General features: G+C 35.8%; 1 protein-coding gene across 1 annotated transcript; it reads left to right on the forward strand.

The window, feature by feature from the left end:
• The first annotated feature begins 2524 nt into the window (after window positions 1-2524).
• WDR63 (WD repeat domain 63) lies at window positions 2525-18376 on the forward strand. Its single transcript, XM_026038014.1, has 21 exons — window positions 2525-2579; window positions 2937-3118; window positions 3596-3700; window positions 4555-4725; window positions 5839-6038; window positions 6351-6467; window positions 6979-7169; window positions 7508-7632; window positions 7734-7823; window positions 8426-8515; window positions 9114-9242; window positions 10392-10465; window positions 12081-12228; window positions 12969-13056; window positions 13280-13404; window positions 14170-14233; window positions 14629-14759; window positions 15286-15490; window positions 15966-16057; window positions 17108-17234; window positions 17807-18376. The coding sequence occupies exons 1-21, from the start codon at window positions 2525-2527 to the stop codon at window positions 17947-17949; spliced, it is 2652 nt and encodes an 883-aa protein (XP_025893799.1). The 3' UTR covers window positions 17950-18376.
• Window positions 18377-19377: the final 1001 nt, after the last annotated feature.

Raw genomic sequence — 19377 nt, forward strand, 5'->3', positions numbered from 1 at the left:
AAAAAAGATGAAGAAATTAATCTATCTATGGCTAGTATAGGTAAGTGTTACAATGACTTCAGTTTAGAGTAATAGTTTTGTAGAGGAACTGCAATGAGAGAAAATAAAGATTTATTACAACAGAATTATACGATGTAATTTGCTTGCATTTAGTAATAGCTAAGCAACTGAAAGACAAAAGTGAAATACTTTTATCATTTTTAGTTTTTATTTAATCTTTGTCAAACTAGTACTAAATCTCATGAGAAAATGTAGATCATTTGTTTTATAATCATATATCAATATACATTGATTCCGTAGCATTAAACTTTGTGGTACAAAATAACATTTCACTGGAAAGTCACAAGAAGTCAAACACTTCTTACCCATCATCAGAAAGGAAAATGCAGTTTTTCTTTAAGCATGGCCAATTATGAGAAGAAATATGACATTATTTGCATTGAAATACATTGTGCTACCTTCAACATCATTTTAAAAATGTTTCTTCACATCTTTGGTTAGGCTTTTTTACCTCATTATTACATTTTTTCCTTATATATGATGTATAATTTATGTCAATGTAAAATTTATATACAGTTTACAGGGGCAGCTCAAAGTGTTATCTTCTTAATTAACTTTAATGCTGCAGCAATAATGTAGTGAAGTGGGAATATACAAATCTCATCATTTTTAAAGAACACATAACAYTCTTGCCTGAGTGAAAACTGCTCTCTGCAATTAGGTTCATCCAAATGGGTAGACTGCAACTAATGGAACGGACAGTAAGTGATCTCTCAAATTWTAAAAGTGTTACTTTCAAAATCATGTTCATGATGATCCTGGAGATAATTAGTATTGGTTTTAAGGGAGAATTTTATCTCCACCTAGTGGTAAATAAAGTTAGATTTGTATTGTTCCATAATTGTTAGAAACAGGAAAAAAAAAGGCTCCTTTTGTTAGAATATAGAACCTTTTAGACTGTAAGATGCACATATTCTAATTCTCATCATTACTTTGTTTTTAAATTGGATTTACAACAATTGAGCAGTGGAGATCATTTAGACTCCATGTCCCACTCTGTCCTCTCCCTAGTGCTCCCTATTGTATTAGCTTTAATGCATGCTTGTATTGTTTCACTTACTATTGAAAACTGCATCTCTTTGAGATTTTTTTTTAATATTAACCTTTGTGAACAAAACTGTATACATCTGAGTAAAAATAATTTTCAAGGCATATCAAATGCCCTCAAAAACAACAATTACCTTTGGTTAGGATTTTTGATGTATCAAAAAACCTAATTTTTCAGTTTTACTCTAATTTCTTAAAGTAGTGCTTTAAATGAGCTTAGATCAAACACTTGTCCCCAGTGTGGTCTCACAGCCAAACTGATCAATTAAAGGAGGATGAAGGTCTTGGACTCATTAGCTACAGGGATGGGATGTCAGAAAGGCAACCYGGGCACTCTGGAAGACAAACCCGAGCTGGCTTGGGCTACTCTTACCTGTAGCGAGGTTGCACCAGATGGCCTCAGAGGTCTCTCCCAACTGTCATTTCGATGATATTCTGATTTTTGGAAGCATCCAGCATCCTGTAAATCACAGTAATCCTGGAAATCTGTGAGACATCAAAAAAGAAAGTGGTGCAATATTGACTGCAGCTTGAGAAGAAAACATACTAGTAAGCAGTGCACACCTATTTTCTGTGTGCTACAAATAACTAGTGAGTGCCAAGTAAACAATACCTTGAATCCTGCAGGTTGTACCCGAGTGCCAATATTTCATTAATTTTAGTGGATGACTATGGCAGAGCAGGTGCAGTGGAGGAACAGCAATGAAAGGGTTTAAAGGATAAATGTCAGATTCATCGAACACTATGGATTATGTGATAGGCTTATGCAGAGATTTAACTTCCTGGATGATAGAGATTAAAAGGATTTATTGTTTTGTCAGTTCKAGATGGCTTAGGTTAGAGATGTATTCTCAAAACATACATAGCCAGCTGGTCAATACCATCATTTTGGATATATCTACTTGAATTCAAATTATACCAAAGAAGAAAAAGAAATGCCACAGGTGCTACAAATTCAGATACTAAATTAAATATATCTAGTAACCAAAGAAAATGTAATGAAACCAAGAAGAATGATAGAAAACATCAGCTATTACCACAAAAACAGTCCATTTCAGTAACTAATAAAAATCCCACATGTATCCCTAAATCCTTTCCATTTCTGAGGTAGCAAAAAAAAAAAAAAAAAAAAAAAAGCACATTTAATTTGAACATCTGCTATCCTTCTCAGACAAAAGTGTAGTGTCTTTCCTGGAGAATACTTGTATTTTTTGACAGCTGTGAGACATAGAGCTCGAATCTGTGATTGCCAACCTGAGAAATCTTGTTAAACACCATGCTTATCTTCCCTGTCCCTGCTCATGATGAAAGAACAGAATTAGGAGATGACAGTTCTGTCAACATGAGCACTGCCTCAGTACTCATCTTCATGAACACGTCTTCAGCATTAACAGCAGTTAATGCAGCAACTTAATTCATGGGCATAAAAGTCAACACCTGTTCTTTGCCTGTTATCAAAAGTTTGATAGCCAGTATTATTAAAGTATATTATTATCAGTTTGGAAAGATAAAGATGAAAGAAGGGTAAAGTTCTCCTAGAACTTGGCCTTATTGCAACATCTTTAACATGATTTAAAAATGATAAAACTAGAAAATGTTAGTATAATTTGGACTCCCTGCCTTCCCTCATCCAAAAAAAAAAAAAAAAAAAAAAAAAAGAAAATCCCAGAGATTCCAGGGCATTCAGATAAACTCACACAATAATTCAGATACTATTTTTGGATTCATATAGGAAATTCCTGCAATATTCAGATACTATTATTAGGCTACAAGTTTATGTTTAAATAACACTCTGAATGTTTGTCGTGGAATTTTGCTTTCTTTCATAGGCCACCCAGAAATCTTCCCCCTAGTTTTCACTACACAGACCCAAGAAATCTTTAATTGCCGGGTTGATGAAGATGTCACAGAAGAAAACCGTTTCAAACTTATTAAAAAAGAGGACATCATAGAGGACCTGAAAGCAAGAGCAGCAGTTTCGGATTTCCATCCTGTTAAAAAGATTGTCCTAGTACGTAGTGTATTTCATTCTCACTTCAAGACTTTTTCCCCTCAGAGCGTACATATTTCTAAGGTCTGTTCTTGTTTGAGCCTTGGTAAGCACATGAATGTTGTACTACCCAGAGGTCGTGGACCACTGTCAGCTCCAAGGGTTTCTCATGGCTCATCACACACCTTTTTACTAACTCTAGGTAGAACAATAAATGTTGTTATTAGTTTCAATTCCGCAAACTGGCAGTGRTCAAGAAATTTGGGCTTTCCATGATTTGTGGCCTACTTATTGAGAACTGTGAAAAAGTTTCTTTTCTGTTATTACAAAATAGAGTCTATTTATGGTTCTAAATTAGCACATGAAATTCCCAGTGAAGACCACAAGATTGACCACAAATGCTCATTTCGCACAACAACATTAGTGACAACTTTGTTAGGAACAGGGTCTTGTGTTTTTGGATGCTACTTGCTTTCAATTTTCCATTACTTGAACTAGGAATATCCAGGAGAAGAACTTCTGGTAGTTTTTGATGTAGAACAGCAGTATGGACAGAACTTCTATCTTGTTGCTACTGAAGAAGCCAAGGAAACCCTTCTCAAGGTGAGGAACTCCAAATAACATTCCAGCATTATTCTATCTAAATTAAATTTTGAGAATCTTGCCTCAGATATGGTGTTTGGGATAGGGATTGGATTCATAAACATCAAATGTACTTGGCATGCCAGAATATTTCTCTGAAGTTAATCCAACCATGAAAAAATACATCTATCAAGATAAGATTTTTTTTCCTCTAAAGGAAAACAGAACTCTTATTTCATTCAGAGGGATCATTATAACCCTCTGTTGCACTTTTAACATAATGGAGGCAGAGAGAGTTATCCTGGGTGCCCTCAGCACCCAGGTATCCAAGCAAGAAATACAATTGTAATGTAGTGGGCACCTACATGACATTGTAATGTAGTGGGCACCTCAAAATAATAGTATACAGATTTTTCATAATATGTATGTGTATATGCTTCAACTTATACATGTTTTTGAATTTTAAATAACTTTATATATATAGGTAATTCCCCCTTTTACAATGTAGCATAAAAGAAGGTTTACGGGTGTTTTTCAATGCAACTCTGTTATTTCCTCAGCATCAGGGCAAAGCAAATTGCAACTCCAAGGCAGGACAGCCTAATATAGGAAATGGCTATAATTTTTTCTTTATATAATAGTAAGTAATATGTATTGGAAATTTCTAATGCACAGATGGCTGAATGGAGCCTGTGCCCTTGGGTATAACTGAGTATGGCCAAATTTATTACATTGTAACAAAAATGGTGCATTAATGGTGCTGGTGCATTAAGATTGAAATTCAATTAAGATTGAAACCCCAACTTCTAACTCGTGCTCACATTTTACTTACAAATTTTTGAACAAGTAATAGATTCCACTGTTTGATGTCGTAGCCTCCAGAAGCAGCAGCAGAAGAAGAGCAAGAAAAAGAAAAAGAWGATGATGAAAATAAAGAGGGAACATTACAAGAGTCTGGTTATAAACCTCCTGTTCGCAAACCTTGGGTTTCTCTCGGCAGCGAAAAGGAAGTTGAAGAAGAATCTGTTAAAGACACTGTTTCAAAGGTCGGTATCAGTGCATCTTACTAAAATTAATATCACAAAAACAAACTTAAAACGATTTTCTTAAAAGCCATAACATTGAATGTTGCCATCGCAGTTTTGCCTGGGGCCTTGTTATATTTCAAAAATAAAACCAACCAAACAAAAGCAAAATAGTGAGAAAGAAAGAAAACTTGAAGGGCTTCAGGAACAATCTTTTGCGATTGTCCCCTTTAAATCCTGCAGATAAAACAAGTGAGATTGTATGGAACATATTTACTTTTTAAGCTGTAAGATTAGAGTCCTGATTTTCTTTGGCCATTAAAAGTCTCTGCCAATTTCTGCTCAGTTTACTATCTGGACAGATTATCTGTGATGATATTCTAGGAACCCATTTATATTTCCATTTAGCCCAGTGAACTTTGCTTCCTCGTAAGGATTGTATTTTAGTAGTACTTAAAACTCACCAAGGCTCTCAACCTTACAGTATTATAGTTATGAAAAGTTGACTTTACAAAAGGGTAGAGATGATTAGCTACATCTAAATATAATACATCAAAAACTTTAAGCCCCAAAAGAAGACCCACTCACAGCTGTCGTCTAACTTGTCAGTCTTTTGGTGTCTCTGAGCATTCACCTTACTCTGTGCTCAGGGAACATTTCCTTTTATCAAAAAGTAATCAAAATGTATCAAATTTACAAAATTTTGATAGTTCTCAGCCTCTGTACATAGTGCTTGAAATTACAAACATGTCTGAGTGTTCCGGGGCTAATTCACAAGCTCTAAACTTAAGCCATGCCCACAGTCCAAGCGTTCTGCCATGCTGGCAAGGGCCGGTCACTCTACTCATACCTGTTAAGCAAGGCTTTGTATGAAACGGGGCTTGGGGCAGCAATGATACTCTTTCACATGACAAATCCAGCAATTATAATCTGCCATTGCCCTCTTCCCTCCCTTCCCACCTTCTCATCTGCTTTAAACTTTTATGAGCATTTCAGAATGTGGAAATACTATTAAACTCAGCACAAAGATATCCACAGAACTGCCTGCAATCATTTGAATATTGCCATTTTACAGAATTGACCTTCCAAAACATTTCTTCTTTGCTAATTTAAAAAATATATAAATATTTCCAGATTAAGTATTTGATTTCTCGAGTACGGCGAAAGTTTGGTGCACCAGTTACATTTACCGATAAGAATGCTTCGAGTGTAAAAGACAGCTACATTGAATGTACTTCCTATCAAGACAAAACCTTCAGCATTAAACTACTTGAAAAAGACGTAGGTGCACAAATAGTTCCAAAAGTAAGAGAAAACAGTACTCAAACAAAATGGTAAGTGTGAGAAATATGTATCAATTTATCTTATTTATTAACCTACATGCTATTTCTGATCTCACCTAAAGTAATGTAAATTAACCCCACACCTCTGGAGCTATTCAGTCACAAATCGATAAGAGCAGAACTGAATGTTCTCTCTGCATCTTCTCTTGCTCTTCTCCAGAGAGTGTCTAGAAAAATTTAATATACTTAGATTATACTTAAATTTATATTATACTAATATAATTAGAAGCTAATTTTTAAATATTTTTTTCTTAAAAATATTTTATATATTGACTTACATTCGAATTGATTCTGATTGGTTAGGACCTATCCAAAAAATGCAGCTACACAGTATTTTCCTAGAGAGTTCTCAGATGAAGAGAATGAAAAAAGTCTGTCATCTAAGAAGCTGAAAGAATTTATTACTTCGGTACTTTTAAGGTAAAATAACTGTACCAAATAATTTATTACTATAGTACTTTTAATGTAAAATAACTGTACCAATGTACAGTAAGGGCTACCTAAAATGATATATAAAATACTAGCTGCTGGAGACAGAAAGTTGGCCTGATGGATCACTGATTGGGTCTAATACTGAAATCCTTTTGTTTCTCTCTCTATATTTTCTTGTTTTGTCTGCCTTCCCTTGCTAATTATTTTAATATTTAACTTAATACTTGCTTTTAAAAAATTAATATGAAATTCATACCATATCAATGTGATTGTTGGTTTAAATAGATACAGAACTCCTGAAGTTGATAGTGATGCATCTTTTCCGTAAGCCTTACATCTGTGATCTATCACTGATGAATTAATCCTTCCTTTTGTTAATAGTGTGTGCATAATTTTGTGTAAAAAAAAGGTTGTCGGTAGTGAAGCCTATATGACTCAACTTCTGAGAAGTCACATTTGAATTCCTGAAAGTGTTAACTATTCTATTTTTAAAAACCAGAATGGAGATTGCACTGCAGCAAAATGAAATTATGAATGTGTTTTTTGATGACTGGAGAGCCCTAGCAGAAGATGAAGACAGCTATGGCAGCAAGTCGGACATTTATCTTAAAGAATACCAATCATTTATAGATCTGCACTATCTCAAAGACAGAACCATTAGCTGTGTTTGCTGGCACCCAAACATTTATGGTAATGCAATTAAAATAATCATTTTTAATCATTCAGATCTCAATGACATGTATTTTATTACAGTTATAAAATGTGCATCCTCTTTGATGTTATCAGTCTTCAAATWAAAAAAAAAAAAAGTATTTTTGTCTAAATTGCTGATTTGAGATAAAGGGAAAAATGATACAGACAACTCATTTGCAAAAAGACCAAGCAGTGTGTGCCAGTGGTCCCTTGTGGGAGCTGGAGATTTTAGGAAGGGAAGATTTCTCCCTTTAAGTGGGACTACAACTGTATTTATTAGACCCGAGCTTTTTGTGTGTGTGTCTTAATTGTTTTTTTTCCCTCCTGACAATCAGGGATTATAGCAGAGTCAGCAACAGAGAAGCTTTCTTACGATGAACGAGTTGATCTTTCTGGTAAATTATTGTTGCAGAAATCAGTAATTCTTTTATGGAGTTTCTCTGATCCTCTCCATCCGCAGGTATTTAATCAGGATTTTTAAATATTTCACCTATCCAAAAACAAAAGAACAATCAGTGGGATTGTATTTCTCAATTACTTTTTTTTTCCCCTCCTTTTTAGTTAATGTTGGAATGTCCTGAAGACATTTACTGCTTTCAGTTTAGTCCAAGTGATCCAAATATCATTGCTGGTGGCTGCTTCAATGGCCAGGTGTTTATTCTCTTTTAAATAATAAAATTAGATATAGCTTTCTATAATTTCTCCTAGGAGCAAAAGTAAAACTGTAACTTCACTTTAAACTTAACAAGTTGTAGTGACACAAGATTTCAAAGCTCCAAGATTACAGAACAACTCTGATAACAGGATTCAAACATTTTATTGAATAGGGAGGTTTTCTTTCCAGTTCTATCAGTTAATGGTTCTTTTTTTAAATAGAGATAAAGAATTTATATTTCTTTGTCTTTTCATTGGGAAATAAATTAAGGAAGTTCTCTGATCTTGTACTGAGTCCTGCTAATAAGTTACATCTTATTACTCTATAGTTGAACTATTACTGTAAAGCAATTCTTTGTATTCCTGATAAATCAGTTAAGCTGTACAGCAGTTCTGGTTCTGTTTAGTTAAGTGTAACATTTTAACTAATTTCATCAGACTGAAGAGCCTACCTTAAAAGACCTTAAGAAATCTTCTACAGAACGCAAAGTTCCTATTTCTTTTTTTCTTTTAAGAAACTAAATATATTTGAAAAATGCATTTATAATCAAAATATAAAGAATGAAATGATTCATATTGATACTCATTTCTTATTGCAGGTTGTGCTCTGGGATATTTCTCAATATGAGGAAAAGCTGCGAAATGCAAAATCTAGTGCTGGTGGAGTTAAAAAGACAGCTGTTAATTTGGTGAATGCTTCTCTTCTAAATCTATAGCTGTACAACTGCCTGTCCTGGAAGAAGGGAAAGAAAGTAGAAACTTAGAATATAAATTATTGGGTAAATATAGCTGAAAGCATCCTAGCTCAAAGTATAGAAGTAAGTAATCTCTGCAAGGAGAGAATAGATAAAATTATAAGCAGAGTGATGAAATAGTGAAATAAACCCATTATCAAAGTATCATCTCTACTTGAATAGTCCAGCTATTAGCTTTAGATTTAGCATTTATTGTTAAAAATAATTCTGGAAATGTATGGACAGAAACAAGGTTCCTTGGAAGATAAGAAGAGGATTTCAGTAGAAAGGGAGTATCAGGTAGATTAGCAGAAGAGTCAATGGTTGGTACCTGCGGAGATATATTGGAATTATTTTTAAAGCTTCATATCCATATTTCAGAGCTTTCCATTTTTTGAAAGGGTTCTATATTAGACCCATAGAAAGTTTTATAGAGTGATCTAAAATATGTGAGGAAATATTAGAAGTGTGCAAAAGTACCCTTTCTTCCTTAACAGATTTACTACCGTGTTTTGAAAATACTCTAAAATATCTCTTTTTAAAACATTTCCAGCCATCATTTATACAGGCTCAGCAGTGTGGTCAAGAGCCACCTATAGTGAGGTACTGTGCAGTGTCTTCTATAGAATACAGCCATAGAGCAATAATAACAGATATCCACTGGCTGCCGGATTTTTTTGAGGTGAGTTTTCTTTTTACTGTTTTTCTAATCTACTACTTCAAAAATCATGGTGAAAATTAAGATAAAATCCTTACATTTAAATTCCTTGTAGTAGACCTCATTATTTCTGACTGCAGACCACTTGTTATATTTTAAAGCTTCATGATATGTAGAGCCTATACAGCTAAATGGTTCAAGATTATTATAAGAGTATTGGATGCTGATTTGCTACTATACTGCTGCAATTTGCCCAGATTAATTTAAAATGCAAAATCAAACAAATGCAAAATAATCATTAGAAGGCTTATACCTTTGGTCCAAATTTTAAGACTTTAGGAACTCGACCAGAAAAGTGAGGGAAAGGGTGCACATATATGACCAAAAAAAAAAAAAAAAAAATTGTGCATTGTTGAATTATCTTACAGTGATATTCATAGATACTTGTTGGTACCAGATGTTGTAAAACAAAGAAAAGTTTTAGATAGTAGATGCTCTTTTATTATTATTATTGCTAAAGTAAAACAGAAAAACTGTACTTGATAAAGAACACTGATACAGGAATTACTTTGTCAATATTTAGCAATGTGTACTGGGACATACTTTTTGTTATATAAACACATCTAGGATCTGTGCCTCTTTACAGCATTGCAGGTTTTATGACACAGTGCCTAATATCTCTAGTTTATTATAATATACTAGTGAAAAAGGAAGCAAAATTATATGCAGATCCTCATCCAGCTTGACCTAGTTGTGAGACTAACACTTAGACTTCAGGTGGGTGCTTCTCAGTGAAAACAGAGTAGAATTCACTCAAAAAGATGTAGCTGAAACTTTGTTGTATAGTTGATAAATGCAGTTTTAGCCAAAAATAATTTTTTTTTGCGTAATTGGGATTGTGTTTGATGAGGACATAGCCTGTCATCAGATGCTGTCTCCCATTCCTTTGTTTTGATTGTACCGTGGAAATCAATTCACTTGAAGTACATTTGTAGAGTACCTTGACTTTGCTTTTATATCTATTACTTAAGTAAGTCCTTATTTTGAAACTTTATGCAAGTGACTTAATTTCTAAAAGGCCATTTTGTACATGTTGAAGTAGTTCTTAGCTGAGGATAGTTTTTAGCTCTCATTTTCATTTTCCTCTTTAATTATTATTACTGTTATTTTTAGGTCAACAGAACAGGTGCGACTTTTGAAAACAGAGCTGAAATTTGTGTGCAGCTTGTAACCTGCTCCCCTGACTGGTATATACAGCACGTTCTCTGCGAGACATCTTCCAAGTTCCTTTGAAAAGCTTCTTAAATGCAGCTTAGACTTTCTGTACCCCTAATGTTCTATCATATGCTCTCTGATTTCACTAGTGTATTTCTGGATTCCTGCCAAGCTCTCCTGAATAGCTGAAATTGTGTGTGCTGAACACAAACACATCGAGTTCTTGGCCATTTAAGCCAATTAGAATGATGGCATCAGGGGTTCATTAGCTGAATATTTTTGCACATGTGGGTTTATATTCCAGTACATTTTAGGAAGGTTGTTGGCCACACATATGCTGGTCTGGAGAGCTCTACCACCACTCTTGCACAAAAAGCTGTTAGAAACTTTAAGGCCACAGAAATATTGTAAACTGGTTTTAGATTAGGAGTTAGCTGGGAATTTTATTCTGTATGAATCTCCTCTTTTCTAGACTAAATATTTTTGAGGCTAACAAGCAAATATATCCYGTGTGAACAACTTGTAAGGGGCCAAAAAATAAAAAATAAAAATAAATAYTCAGTTTTCATGATGAGAAAAAGCTTATGGCCTCAGGTTGAATGGCAGGTCTGAATCATAAATCTAATTACCAATTGCATCRAGAGGAGATTCAGAATTGCAAGAGCCAAATTTAATGATGCAGAGTGTTTTTCTTAATTGAAAACAGAAAACTTCAAAGAATTCAGTTAGTTAAAAGACTCATTGCAAATTGACCACAAATTTGCAATGGAATGAAATTAACACAAAGCGAAGAATTAATTTTAAATTACTCACCCACCAGGGTTCCAAATTAAATATACTCATTCCAAGTAGGGCAGAAGACTCAATGTAATGTGGGCCATGAAGAGCATAGGTCCATGCAACTCTTGAAAGAGAAGAAAAAATGATGTTAGCAGTGAACTCTAAGAAAATATATAATAGTGTGTATCAGCTGTGTGAATGAATGTCCAGAGCAGAGCAGCAGGAACAATTAGGAGGCTGGAAGCTCCAGTAAGATGACAAGTCTAAGCAAGTAGGACTGTTTGCCTCAAATGTAAGCAAATAAATTAAGCACATACATACAAAAATTAGGTATGATATCTGATTTGGTTGCCTAGATTATGTGATATCCTTTTCTGAGTCCCTAGCAGTAGCCCCAGTCGGAGTCTGGATATTGAATTTAATGATTAAGAATTAAATGAAGGTAYTTCCTACATTTTAGGCTGCCTCTAGCTGTATCTGTTCTTACAGTAAGTTAAATTTCTCGGGCTCTGACCTGAGGGAGGATTTCAGCTCCCTGAAAGCTCTATAACTAACTGCAGAGACCTCAAGTCTTTGTACGGTTCACAGACAAGGGAATTTCACCCAAGTAGTGTGAATTTTTCCATAAGCAAGCTAGCTGCTTTAGTAAACAGCAAACTGATTAAATGATAAGCAAATGAATATAAGCCATAATAYACAAAGGAAGAAATTACATATTTAGTATTTGTCTGCTTTTCAAAGTCTTTCCATATTGCTGCACGGAATTTGAAGACAAAAAATTAAAAAGTACTTTAAAATGTGCTGGAAATTGCATCTGACTGAAACAGATAGGGAATAACATTATACAATCACTTTTGTATTGTGCAGTTCAATATTGTTCTGGGATATTCGAGGCACGAAACCTCCTGTCCAACCTCCGTCTGAGAAAGCTAAAGAGGAGAAAATTATTGATGTGCTTCCCGACTTCCCTGATACTTTTAAGCATCTAGATCTTACCTGGAAACCTCTCATAAAGGTACAAATGTATACGAATTAGAAGAACAGAACCAAGGCAAACTGTAGGCATGGCTAGAACTCAACAGTATTTTAGCTTTATTCTTTTGCTTCACACCCCTRTAGCTATTCCACAAGATTCAGGTTCTGGTTAATTTTCTGTTGGTTAGGAGATGAAATATACTTCAGAGTTTCTCTGCAGTTAAAAAAAAAAAGGCAAAAATGAACTCAAAAGACCTTTAAGACAAATACTTGCTAAACATTGTAGGTGCAAAAGKACTTGCAATAACAGCACATATTACCGTCAGCCTTTTCACCCACTGTGCTGTCTGTTCCAGTGGGTTCCAAACTGTGAAGTGAGGTCATGGTCAACCATAAACACCTGAAAAAGAGCAAAGACTGATGACTGATGAAGTCTGGTAATTCTTTGTTGAGAAAATAATTTGTTAAGAAAGAAGGGAGGGGGCTGCTGATCTGTTCTGCTTGAAGTAGCTGCAGATGATTCAGTGTTTGAAATAGCAGGACTGCAGGAACTGGCTTTCTGTCAGCAGCACAAGAAATTCTAAAGGGAACCGGTTAAAACCAGGGATACTGCAGACTTGCATTCCTCTGCCTGCAAAGGAAGCAGCAAAAGCCCTTTATGGAATATTAACAATACACTGCAGACGGAAAACAGCTGTTCCATTGCAGGAGAAAGCAATTCAGTTTGTACCTAGAGGTCTAACAAAATGAGTTATCAAATGCTCTTCTTGTTCTGATCAGATAAACCTGTGCAAGAGTGATACCAGTGTGGACTACAGTCCTATCAGAATTAGTCTAAGGGAAGAGTATTATCATTACAAAACATCAGGTAATATTTTTATTACAACTTATTGGGAAAGGATATTTTTAATAATCTAATACACAAAACAAAGAATATGTGTGTGTGTGCGTACACACTCTAGGCATGACTGTCTTCATCTCTCTTCTTGATATTCTTTTCATCCATGAATCTTTTGAAAGACAGATAAACTGTTTGATGGATGATAACTTTCAGTTTATATTGAAGAATTGTATGCATTCCTTTCTCCAAGTGCAATCTCTGAACAAACGGGTGGAGGTGACCAAGGAAAGCCCATATGCAGAGATAAGTGTTCCTTCGGGCAAAATTCTGAAGGGGCTAGAGAACATCTCCACCAACTTTTTTGTTGGAACTGAAGTAAGTGAAAGCAAAACTTTACTGCAATCAATTAATCAAAGATAAAACACTAAACAATTAAATAACAGTTTTCAGAGCTGTATGGATTTACATGTGTTCTTCAGTATGAATCCAAAAGAGACACGCTTTTTTTCAATGCATTTTGTTCCTTATTCTAAATAATAAACCTTGTATTTGATAGACACTGTTTGTTTCAAGGGCAGAATTAGAAGACATTTCCAAAATACACTGAACTACCTACCATTTTCCAACAGCACTTTTTTATTCCAGAACCTGTAAGATTAGTAATATTTTTGGAGTGCTTTCCTAAATGCCAGCTGAAGATGTTATTTTACCTCCATTTCACCTTCTCCATTTATTTYTAGTTTTGGAAGCCTCAGCTATTCAGCTGCCTACAAACATGAAAAATGTAATCTAAAATTCCAGCATCTTCCCTGGCTTTGAGTTCATTCCCCCACCTTTCTGCTTCCAGTCATCTCTTGTCCAAGTACTGGTGCAAAGTATGTGCTGTAAATACACAGTACCCAATTCTGCAGGAATGACTGCCAACATACATCACTATAGCAAAGCTGTTTTGGCAATGTGAGACTGAGAGAGTGACCCAGAATTTTATTACCTTTTCAGTAGTTGGCTGCATTTTTTTTCTTTTAATTTAAACAGAGTATATTTAATAATAGTTATAATTAAAGTTTAAAAAAAAAGCAAATTTGAGATACGTCACCAAGCTCTAACATTTACATTTATTTTAATTTTATGACATCACAGGATGGAGAAGTTATTTATTCTGACTGGAAACTGGAAAGAGATAGCGACTCAGGAAGACTAATGAGTAAGTTCTTAAYACCTCTTTAAACCTTAAATATTGCTAACCTTAAAATATTTACGGCAATACTCTGCCTTTTTAATATGCTTGCTCATCTGCTATAATACTCTTGTTTCGCTGATGACACCAGGATTCAATAGTAAATCTTCAAAGTAATATGCAGTTTAACTGCATGTACAGAAAAGGAGGAGCCTCCTGCACTATCAGAGAGGCTTCACTCTGCCTCTGTTGATGCTAGTCATCAACCACACAGCCTGTGCACTGCAAGCAAAACASTGAGGCTGGGCCCCTCCACTGCAGGGCTGCACGCAGGCTCCTTCCCCTGCATAGCTTCCAGGAAAGGTCTTCGTCACGGAAAGCACTAAGTCCAAGCGACCGTCCGTCTTCTCCCATCCTGTTAGGTAAGAAGCCCTCTCAGAAGCACGCTGTCCATGATGGAATCGTTCATACTGTGCAGAGGTCACCGTTTTTTAAAGACATCGTTCTGAGTGTCGGAGGCTGGAATTTTGCCATTTGGAAAGAAGGACTTGCAGTAAGTTACTTCAGAGCATAACTGGCGGAGATAAAGCAGATAATAGCCTCAGAGACTGCATTTTCAGAAGTGCTGCTAAGCCCTAAAGTCTGAGAATTTAGAAATAAATTGGGTAACAAAAGCTGTCTTCACATCAGAAAAGCTGTTTGAAAAAAGTATTTTGTAAACTTGTCTTTTAGAGAAGGTCATTTCCTTCCTTCTGTAATACCAGCCTTGTAAAACCAGAGCTTCTCCACGAACTATTTCTAATGCCAGAGAAAACAAAGAATAAAAGCAGTGTATGCTAACCAAGTCCGAAAAACTCCTATTTAGGATGCTGTCTTTTCAACAGCTGAAGAAATAAAAAGATGGGTTTTAGTTTGTCATGTTTTTCAATCTAGTTTAGCTGCATCAGCAGCTCTTAAGACTACAGATTTTTAATAGCAGGCAGGGAAATTATCTCAGAGCAAGAGTTAGGATCATTTAAATTGTGAATGTTGTCAAATGACAGGAGGTTGMAAATAGTGAAAATACTCTTTTTTTTAAGACTGGACCAATCCTTCAGTCAAGCTGCTCAGCAATAAGATACACTGTGGGACAATGGTCCTTAACAAGACCAGGAGTTTTCTTCATCGGCAGAGAAGACGGAACTATAGATATTTGGGACTTACTGGAGAAAACTCATGAGCCATCTCAATTCCAGAGCATCTCCATCTCAATGATCACTTGCATCAGACCCTGGATTGCCTCAGGTACATTTTCATATGCCATCCTGCTTTTAAAAATATATTATCTCATTTCTGCCAAACACAATTAGATCTTCATGTTACCCTGTAATTGATATGAAACACAAATACTTCTACAAATGTAAAGCTGCACTGTGTACAGAGATAGATACATTGGGATCTGAATGTACTAGCAAGGTAAAAAGCAAGGCAAAATGTTTATCTTTAATTAAAAAAGGTAATTGAATTAGAAGAACCTAAACCTTTCTTCTAGTTGAGAGACTTTCATTTGTTAAGAAAACAAGGCTGTATTTTTGCTGCTGAGAGCAAAACCAAAATGACCACAACAACATACAATGAATGCTTTGCAGCTCTTTGCTGCAGTAAAAACTGACCAGTTCTTATCTATTACCAAAATTCAGACGTGTCCTAGGTGGGGGTGGGATATATTACTGCTGGAATTTGCATTGTTTATATGTTTATGATGTTAAATATCTTCCAGCAAAGCAGCATTTTTTAGCTGTTTCTGATGATTCTGGAGTACTGCATATTTTAGAAATCTCTTGGACACTAAGTCACCCTTCCAGCAATGAGGTTGGTAACACTTCTTATCCCCATGACTCCATCCCACAAGCTCCAAAAGAGAAGAGGGCCTGCCTGAAATAACTTGCCCTCACGTGAGCCAYGACCAGCCTGAGCTGGAGCCCTGTTCCCAAGCAATGACTTGGGAGCCCTCAGGAGCCCTGTTCCCAAGCGATCACCCATGACAAAGCTGGCTCCGTGCAGAGCTCCGATAGGAGGTGCCTGAGGAAACAGCAGCTGCCAGAATTCCTCTGCTATTACCTGGCTGCAGGAAAACCACAGTAAGGAGGTCACCCAAGGGCTTCACTGATTTTTTTTTTTTTTCTATAAATTTGGTACAATTCAATCTGTACATCTTAGCAGCTGCCTCTAGCTTACTTAAAACACATTCTGCAAACTTCTGCTAACATTACCACATGTTCATTCTCTTTGGCTAAGGACTAACTGTAGAAAAAGGACCATGTGAAAAGAAACRGAAACAAAAGATTTCATTTCTCCATTTCCACATGACTTTCAGTCATTCTCCACCATCCCAAAGACAATTCAGAGTTTTCATCTCATCCTCCATCCTAACAGGCTTTCCTGATAACTGTTACATTCTTTTTACATGTTAATATTTTTATCTCATCCAACCCCAGTTACAATTTTTCACCAATTCTCTCTGTAAGCAGATTGTAAACTGAAACTACAGAGAATCAGAGAGAAATGCACAAAGTGATACAGCAGCATTTATTTTTCATGTTTTCTTCCAAAGATAGGTCAAGCCTGTTCTTGGGCTGATTTGGTTAAATCACTACCCTAAAACTGATATAGTTATTTCAGTGCAGATTGCTGAGCAGTGATTTACTCGGAGTCAATGTAATTAAAATGATTTAACCATTTGCATATTGTATACAAAAATCAATTGGCCACAGCTTTTTATTATTTTGCTGTGAATCATTTGGCAAAATACAGAGATCTATATTTCTAATTAAAATGAACATATAATACCATAAAGATCATCAGGAAAAAAATCTGAGTCTTTGTGCTTATAACAAGCTTTGTTTGTCTTTGTATTAATAGCATGCCAGTGTACTTCATTACTTTGAGAGGGAAGTCGAATATCAAAAGTATTATGAACAACGGCAAGAGTTACGAGCCAAAGAAAGAATAGAAATGGAGCTGAAGGCACAGAGGAAGAAAACAGTATGTTATATTGGGAATTAAACCTTTTTTTTTTGTCTACTTGGGTACTTAAAATGCACCTATTTTTGCTATTCAGACTTTCTTTCAAAAATCAGGATGTGCACCTTTAGAACAGCACCTTTAGAATACTTAAGTTTTTAGGAGCAGGATAGTTTGTCCTAGTTCCTGCCAGTTCAACTCTTAGTCTAGCAGAACTCTTGCATTAGAGCCTGTGGGCACTTAACTCCAGATTGGCTTTTCTTTTCACCTAATGATCTTTCAAAAAGTTAAAATGCCAGTAACCTTCTTATAAAACATTGCTTAACATTTGCAACTGAAACACAGGAGAGATTCTACACTCTTACTCTTTATTCACATAAAGATTTTTCCCATCCCCTTGTTGGTGARTTGTTCAATAATAGCAGCAAACGAAGGAAATGGCAATTCAATTATTGAAACCCTAGGAGATACCTGTTTCCAGTCACTCCTCATAACATTGATACTATCTAGTGAAAAGCAATAGGGTCACCTCCATGTTTCAAAGCTGCACRAGGAATTATTGGCTCATTTTTCTAATTTCTCTTTTCCTTCAGACAGCAACTGTACCACAGAAATCTAGAGAACAGATGGAGGAGCAAGAAAATATGGATTATATGGAGTTTCTGGAGCTAGAGAAGAAGATACTAACAGATCTAGGAATAGTAAAGGAATCAGAAGTAGTCTCCTCATCAGATGCATAGAGCACATTAGCAACCTTAAAACCAGTGAGCATTTCCTTTTATCGGGACCACTTATTTTTCTTTCTTATGAGATTTGTATATACGTAATTCAACATATAATTTGGTAGGACATTTTTAGCTTCAGATATTGCAGGTATTTCAGAATTTGCACTTAGAGATTACTATATCATTAACTTTGTTCATATATTTATTCGCATGCATGGGTAAAGAACAACTGTTTCAGGCATACTTCCTCCACTCTTTTGTTAATAGATTTTTAATGAAATTGGTTATATATGCATGTGTGTGAGACTGAATATTGTTTACATAGTTATTTAGAACTTTATAAACTGTGAAAATCAAACACAACTTAGCATGTCAAATTTAGGCTCTGGTGTTCACTTCTGCAACCTACATCTACCTGCTCCCCTTGGTGAGAAATCCATACTTCCCTAACAGTCATAGAGGTCAGAGACCCTCCAAATTCTGCTGCTAGCTGCAGCCAGCAGCTCCTCCCTAATCCTGAAACTGTCAGTTCTGAAGAAATAATCAGGGACAAGCAGTAGTTTCTGTGGTGTCCAGGACATCCCCCAGTCTGGAGATGTGGAGACAGAATGTGCTCCAGAGCGGAGACTCCACCAGAATCCCTGAGCTGCTGCTGCTGCACAGGGAGAAGGGAAGGTGGTCAGGACAGCTCAGGTGACAACTATCACATAGCACTCGAGAAGGAAGGAGCAACCCCTTCCATAAAGTCTGCAGTCTCATTTAACAGATTTAGAGATCAAAGCCATATCTTAAATTGTTGTTATAAATTAATGAGTTATTAAAGCTCAAATATTCACAAGCTATTGCTTAATTATTTTTTTGTCTATTACTACACTTAAACGGAGGGGTGAGCCTCCTGCCTTGCTGGATCCATACTTGCATTGATAATTTGGGGAAGGATCATGCACATTACTAAATTTAAGGTGCTGCTGGATGAAAACCATAGATCTAAACACACCCTTTCTAAGAGCTCTGAACTTTGGAGGCTGAACCAGTTTTATTTGTCGTCATAACCAAAATGATGGTTATTTGAGCCTGGCGAATGTTTAACAAGCAGAAAGCCAAGCCCATAAAATATATTGTTCTCTAAAAGAAATCAGCATTGTTTAGAGAGAGAAAAAAAAAGAGCTTTYCTACACATACTGTGGCTTTCGGACAGAATTGTTCTTGAGAAATGCTGAGCTGTGTTAGACGGCAGCTTTAATATTTAGCAGTGTAAATGAGTAAGAGCTCATTACTGTTAATGCTCATCCCTGGCCCCAGGGACGGCTCTCTCCACACGCAGGGCTCTGCCTGCGCCCTGGGTTTCAGCAGTCAGGTCAGGCACCGTGTACCCGCCAGCGCCTCTCAAGGGGAATTAAATGTATCAGAGGAGAACAGATTAAACTCTATACGGCTGAATTC

The sequence above is a fragment of the Nothoprocta perdicaria genome, unplaced genomic scaffold (genome assembly GCF_003342845.1).
Source record: "Nothoprocta perdicaria isolate Ctin4 unplaced genomic scaffold, notPer1 scaffold_20, whole genome shotgun sequence".
In the NCBI taxonomy this organism is placed as follows: domain Eukaryota; kingdom Metazoa; phylum Chordata; class Aves; order Tinamiformes; family Tinamidae; genus Nothoprocta; species Nothoprocta perdicaria.